This window comes from Nematolebias whitei, chromosome 18 (assembly GCF_014905685.2).
Source record: "Nematolebias whitei isolate Nwh7 chromosome 18, NemWhi1, whole genome shotgun sequence".
NCBI lineage: Eukaryota > Metazoa > Chordata > Actinopteri > Cyprinodontiformes > Rivulidae > Nematolebias > Nematolebias whitei.
In genome coordinates this window covers 37,794,797-37,801,678 of record NC_056515.1, presented here as the reverse complement: position 1 = coordinate 37,801,678, position 6,882 = coordinate 37,794,797, and the positions used below count along the sequence as shown (strand labels likewise).

At 41.1% G+C, this 6,882-nt stretch overlaps 1 protein-coding gene across 1 annotated transcript; it reads left to right on the top strand.

Moving 5' to 3' along the window:
• The first annotated feature begins 2,328 nt into the window (after positions 1–2,328).
• Positions 2,329–6,514, top strand: barhl1b (BarH-like homeobox 1b). Its single transcript, XM_037692697.1, has 3 exons — positions 2,329–3,062; positions 4,284–4,506; positions 6,152–6,514. The coding sequence occupies exons 1-3, from the start codon at positions 2,645–2,647 to the stop codon at positions 6,453–6,455; spliced, it is 945 nt and encodes a 314-aa protein (XP_037548625.1). The 5' UTR covers positions 2,329–2,644; the 3' UTR covers positions 6,456–6,514.
• The last annotated feature ends 368 nt before the right edge of the window (positions 6,515–6,882 follow it).

Sequence of the window (6,882 nt, the reverse complement as noted above, 5' to 3'; positions counted from 1 at the left end):
ATGAACTGGGTGTGAAATTTTAAAAATTTGCAGCTTTATCCTGCGTTAATGAAAATTTCAAGCGAGTGAAGTCAAAATGTGTGAATGTTTATTAAAAATGTTTTTTTACAAAAAGAAAATAAAAGCTCGAGTTAATAATAAAGATAGATCGGTCTGATGAGAAGCTTTATTAATTCAGATGTTAAAAAGAAATTACAACTGATTTAATTATTTATGTGTACTTTTCCTAAAGAAATAATCAAATTATTAATTTACAACCTAAACTAAATCATTTGTTTAATCTTTTAAGACATTAAATATTTTATTTATTGCAATAATAATAATAATAAATCACAGTTTCATCTATGGAAATTAAACATAAAACTGTTCTCCTGAGCTTCATCAGATTGGCAGTTTGGGCATATTTAAACGCAGGTACGCACTCAGTGTAAACAAAGTACATTTACCTGCATACTTTATAAACAAAGGTGTACAAATACATGCAATTTGTCTGACTTCTCCAACATAACCAGCTCCTTCATTGTTGACCTGATTCAGTCTCTTCAGCTGCTGCTGCAGGTAAACAAACACCTGAGTTTTAATTTAAGAACACAAGAGTTTCTTCACAACTTTGCAGGGAAGCACCTCTTAATCCGAGTGTAAATAAATAAAATAAAACCCAATTAAGAGAAGACTTTCAGGGGCATCTTCAAGTTTGGTGACAAAGAGGAAGAAGCTCCTCATGATTAATTCAGCACAACTTTATGGAGCCTGTGGGCGCAGGACATCAAACCACTGCGCCTGTTTCATGCACCAGCAGAGGAGAAACAAACAGCCAAGTCAGTGTGCGTGCGTGCGTGCGTGCGCGCGCGTTGTCCACGCCTCGTATGTGACAGCTTGCAGCCGTGATGGGACCCCATGGGAGCGCGGAGCGGATTCACTAACCTGCCGGTGTCTGCGAGACCGACGCGCGCCTCCAATCTGGTGGTCACATGGGGTGGAGGAGGAGGTGCGCGTTTGTGTGTGTGTGTGTGTGGGGGGGGGGGGGGCAATGCTGGGGGGGGGGGGAGATAGATTATTAGGGGCTGTCGAGGCCGGGGCGCGGGGCAAACTGTTGTGCGCACAATGGTATTTCACGCATGTTAGGGGAGAAAATGGCACAAAGGCGCTTTGACGCACCGAAGTTTGGACACTTTCAAACTATTAGAGTCAAAGAGTTCCTGCTCAGACAAAGAAAAATGTGTTTTTCACTAAAACAAACAAACAAACAAACAGAAAGATCAGGACGCGTCTGTATGAGGCGCAATTATAAAATAAGAGACGCAGTGATTGGTTAAAAAGACAAATTAAACTGTCAATAAAGTAAAATAAAATTTAATAATTCGCATAAAAATGTGAACTTGAACAGGAAAAATTAAAAAGTGGAGAAAATCTGCAAAAAATACAAAAATGATTAATTATTGCTAAAATATTTGGCAAGAAAATGTAAAAAAAAAAAATCTGATAAATTCAGAGTAAATAGGAACAAACTCAGTAATAATAATAATAATAATAATAATAATAATGAGGAGGAGGAGGAGGAGGAGGAGGAAAAAAGTTGAGTTAATAAATAAACAGCTGCAATTTATTGCAAAAAAACATTTTTTTACATGAAATGCTACAAAAATATACAAATAATTTTGTAAAAATTAAACATTTGACAGTTTGAACGGCGGAGAGTGGAAACAAGAAGAATAAAAATAAAAAGCCCTTAAAATGATCCAAATCAGATAAATAAGCAGATTCAAAAAAGGATGTAAAAAAAATAATAATAACGGAAGAGCTAAAAACTGAGAGCCTGCAGGAAGCGCTTCCTGCTTCCTGCAGGAAGTAGATTTTTTGGAAGCAGCTCATAATGAGTCTCATCAATGATGGAATGAAAGCAAACAGGCTGAAAATTGCCTGTAAACAGTTGGATGTGAGGCTCCTCATGAAGCCAGTGTCTCTTTTATCAAAGTGAGGATGAGGAGGCAGGAGGTGGGGAGGAGGAGGAGGGAGGTCCAGCTCCCCTCAGCCAATCAAGGCTCCTCCGGGGGGCTCACGTGGACCAGGCGCTCTTAAAACCGCAGCTCCTGACTTTTGCTCAAGTTGAATATTTTGGGGTTCCCTCCCTCCTGATCACACCTCGTCCTCCTGATGATTTTATTTATTTTATTTTATTTATTTTTTGTAACTCGGTTCCGCTCCTCTTCCTCCCTGCAGCTCCTGGACTCTTCTACTTTTATTAATTTAATAAATAATAATAATAATAAAATAAAAAAAGGCTTCTGAGGATTCTCATAAGGAATGCCGGCAGTTCTCCTCAGCTGCCGCGCGCGCGTCCACACGAGGAGCTTGCTCGTCTCTCTCCATGGTGCTGAACCGAGCCGGACCCAAGAACCAGCAGCCGCTCGGGCTGCGGTCCTGAGATCCTCCCGGAGTCCTGCAGGAACCAGAACCGACCCGGCTTTCTTCACCTGCGCGGCGCGGAGTTAAACCTGGAGATATTCTTTGAGCAGAACCAGAACCAGAACCGGAGCGTGTCTGGACCGGGACCTAACAGTTCCTCCTTCAAGTAAAACAAGAGAGAAGCAGAACCTCGGACCTGAACCCAGATGGTCGTTTAGGAGAGGCCGCGACCAGAACCATGGAGGGGTCCGCCAACAACGGCTCCAGCTTCGGCATCGACTCGCTGCTGTCCCACCGGCCGGGGAGCCCCGTGTCCAAGGGGGACGCGGGGTGCCGCTCGCCCCTGGACTTCAGCCCCCGGTCCGACGCGGAGAGCGGCTGCTCGTCGCCCCCGTCGCCCCGGAGGGAGTGCGCGGAGGAGGCGGCGGCGGGGGCGCACGGCGCGGCGCTGCCGCCGCACCTGCAGCACGCGCAGGTGTCCCAGCAGAGGACAGTCACGTCGTCCTTCCTCATCCGGGACATCCTGGCGGACTGCAAGCCTCTGGCCGCGTGCGCGCCCTACTCCAGCAACGGGCAACCGGCGCAGGAGGCCAAGATCACCGACGACTTCCTGGAGAAGATCCACAGCAACTCGTCCTCAGACAGCGAGTACAAAGGTAGGGTCAAAGGTCAACTCGCGAGCACGCGCCGCACGCCGCTCGAGCGTTAAAGAAAACGACATTTATTTATTTCAGTTGTCTTTAAATTCATCCTGCGAGATGTAAACACACAAACTTATGCTTTTTACTTATTGTGTAAAATTCAGTAAAATATGACTAAATAAATGTAAAAATAATTAAATTAAATGTCAATCAAATTAAATTTGTCATGCGATACAAAAACGGTAATAAAAAAACTTTAAATTTAAATAAAAACAAATTAGTTTGTTCACAAACTTAAACTAATTATTTTTATCTTATTTAATTCATATATTATTTTTTATTTTAAAACAAAATCAGACTTGTAAAATTTAAATAGCTGTATTAATTTTGTTGTTAAGCTGAGCTTGATATTAATAATAAAATAATTTACGTGAAATAAAACCGATATTTTCTGGCAATAATGAGTTTATTAAAGTTGTTGCTTCTGAACAGGAGTGTCCATCATGTGGGACAGAATGGGACATGTCCCTCATCCGACACGTCCGAGCAGCAGGGAAAGTGTCTGAGGCCAGAAAAAGTACTTAATTAGAAAATAAGATTAAATCATTTACTTATATTTTATTTTGATCCGTTTTTTGGAAGTAAAATAATAAATCTCCGAGTGTTTTATTATTATTTGATCGATTAATGAAGCCAAAGCTTTGATTTCCCACATAAAGCCGCCGCCCTGAACGCCCCGCGGACCTGACTCTGTTCTCGTCTCGCGCTCTCCCGGTTTGGCGCGCGCTCCCTTCCCTCGTGGCTCCATTAGGAGGATTATTACCTCCACCGTCTCTGCTCCGGTGTCTCCTGCTTTGTGTCCAACTCTCAGACGTGTCCAACTGTCTTTGTCCCCACGAGAAAAAAAACAAAAACAAATAAAAAGACTAAAAAGTTTAATTTTTAAATATTACAAGGTCAAATCAAACCGGAAGTCCCTTAAACATCAAGTATTTTTAATGTAATTTATTTAAAATTTAACTTTTAAAAGCGCAATTTTTTATCTATTTAAATAATTTAACTTATTTGTGTGTTTTTTTTTTTAAAATAAGACGTTTTAGCTCATTAAAAATATTTTAATTTGAATTGAGCTAAAATTTAAAGGGAATTAAAGCTAAAATTGTTGCACAGTAAATAATTCGTTTATTTGATTAAATGTATTTGACTTTTATTTTGGTGTCTCCGTGTCCTCCGCAGTGAAGGAGGAGGGGGACAGGGAGATCTCCAGCAGCAGGGACAGTCCCCAGGTCCGGCTCAAGAAGCCCCGGAAGGCCCGGACCGCCTTCACGGACCACCAGCTGGCGCAGCTGGAGCGCAGCTTCGAGCGGCAGAAGTACCTGAGCGTCCAGGACCGCATGGAGCTGGCGGCCTCCCTCAACCTGACCGACACCCAGGTCAAGACCTGGTACCAGAACCGGAGGTGAGCAGGACCCGAGCTCCCACCCTCAAATTAAATAATAATAATAATATACCACTTTAATCCTCCTTGTTTCTGCAAGACTTGGGACTAATATCTGTATTTTTATTTTTTATGTCACATTTAGTCACCCAACAGAACTTTTAAAGTCTGAACATTTTCTGTTTTTGTTATTAATTTTAAATCAATCATTAAAAACTATTTATTTTTCTAATTTTACCTCGAATATTAAACCTAAAAAACACAAATCGCAGGAGTAAGGAGCTCCTGTGCATCATTTTAAGCTCTTAAAACAATTAATCAGCAAAGAAATAAAGAGATTCAGTTTATTTGCAATTTACTTAGTCTTAAATTTAAAATAATCCTAAATTAAATTTAAAAAAGAAACAAATTAAAAAGTCTTCAGCATAAAGAAAGGCTTCAATTAAAGGTGAAAACAGAAGAAAATCTTCAGTTTTTCTCCAATTCTGCAGCAGATAAAAGACATAAATAGATATAAAAATTAAAACTCTCACAGTTTGACTTGTTTATGAATAATTCATGGTTGCATGTGTGCAGATTAATAATTCAGAGAAACGACTATATCTGCTCAATTATCTTTATTATGAATTATTTACCTGCGTGGAGCTGAAAGATGTTTGGGTGCGAACACAAGTGGCTGGATGGAGAGCTATTTATGCGTTTATTTATTTATTTATTTATGGGGGGGGGGGGGGGGGGATAAGCAGAACATGGCCGACATCTAATTGGACCAACAGACAGAGTTTTATTTAGGAGCAGAGTTCCTCAAATTAAAAACTTTGTCCTCGCCGAGGGCCAAATTCTGTCAGAATTCACAGGAAAAATCAAACAAATCCATGTTAATATGTCAGATTATTTTCATAAAATATAAATTACTTTTACTACAAGGTATGAAATGTAGAATATTCATTTTTTTACTTACTAAAATATATTTTTAAATGCATTATTCGCTCTCTATCAGCATTTTTTAAATTTATTTTTCAGTAAAATAATTAACAATAACCCAAAAAATCAGCTTGATTAAAAAACAAAAAAACTAAACTGTTTATTTGCAATACAAAATAAATCAAATTTAAGCAGATTTTTTTGGTTCTTTGATAAACACTGGGGGAAAAATAATTTAAAAATCTAGTTAAGTTTACAATATTATACTTGTGTTAAGTCAAAAACCCGTTAAATACTTTGAAGACCATTGTTTTAGTTAAAGCGTGTGATGAAACTGTAAAACATTTGGTGTTTTATTTAAAAGCTAAAATTCACAATCATTTAATGGCAGCTGATGTCCGCATAAAAAAAGAGAGTAAACTTTACTACACAAGCTGTATATTTGTAAACGTCTCAAATATTAACAAGTTGCTCTAGTTTAATTCAAAACATCTAATTTACGGTCACTCATCATTTAACCGTTAAAAACTTGTTTCTTTTTAACTTAAAGTTAATTATCTTGGCTTTAGCAAGTCAGCACTGCTTATTTTGCAACTCGACAGGATAAGTGGAAAAATGTGAAAATAACGGCCGAAAAAAGTCCCCGCCGAGGGCCACGTCCGGCCCGCGAGCCTTCAGTTGGACGCAGGCGCGGCGGAGCGTCCCGGAGCCGAGGACTGAAACGGTGTCTTGTTTGTTCCAGGACCAAGTGGAAGAGGCAGACGGCGGTGGGCCTGGAGCTGCTGGCGGAGGCCGGGAACTACTCGGCGCTGCAGCGGATGTTCCCCTCCCCCTACTTCTACCCGCAGAGCCTCGTGTCCAACCTGGACCCCGGGGCGGCCCTCTACCTGTACAGGGGCCCCTCGGCGGCGCCCCCTCCGGCCCTACAGAGACCCCTGGTCCCGCGGATCCTGCTGCACGGCCTGCAGGGGGGCAGCGAGCCGCCGCCGCCCCCTCCTCTGCCCCCCATGTCCGGCGTCCTTCCCCGGCCCGCGCAGCAGCGGTGAGCCCGTCCCTGCCGCCGGGACTCGAACACTGGAACTCGTTCAAATGAACAAAAGAGAGAAAAATAAGATGAATGAAACTTCTGGGCCTTTCGGGGGGGGAGGGGGGGGGGTCGGAACCGGATGGACTCTGAGGACGGAGCGGATCCGAACCGACTTCCGGAGTTTTTGTTTTTTTATTTAATTCTTTGTAATTTGATCCGTCCGAAAGGACACGTGTTATTTATATGTTGTTTATTTATTTTAGAGACCTTTAAGTTGAATATTTATTCAGTTCTCAGACTTCAAAAGGTACAGATCAGACCAATAAAAATAATAATAATTATTATTATTATTAGTATTAAATAAAGCCCTTCCATTGATCTGAACAGTTGGGGCATCCAGAGGAAAATCGTTTTCTTTTCTTGTAAATAAGAATATTTTGCTTTTT

What these genes read in the sequence shown, in the direction of transcription:
- barhl1b (XM_037692697.1), top strand. Translation starts at nt 2,645, where the DNA reads ATGGAGGGGTCCGCCAACAACGGCTCCAGCTTCGGCATCGACTCGCTG. An exon ending in CTCAGACAGCGAGTACAAAG is followed by an intron (nt 3,063 to 4,283) that starts GTAGGGTCAAAG and finishes TGTCCTCCGCAG; the next exon opens with TGAAGGAGGAGGGGGACAGG. An exon ending in ACCTGGTACCAGAACCGGAG is followed by an intron (nt 4,507 to 6,151) that starts GTGAGCAGGACC and finishes TGTTTGTTCCAG; the next exon opens with GACCAAGTGGAAGAGGCAGA.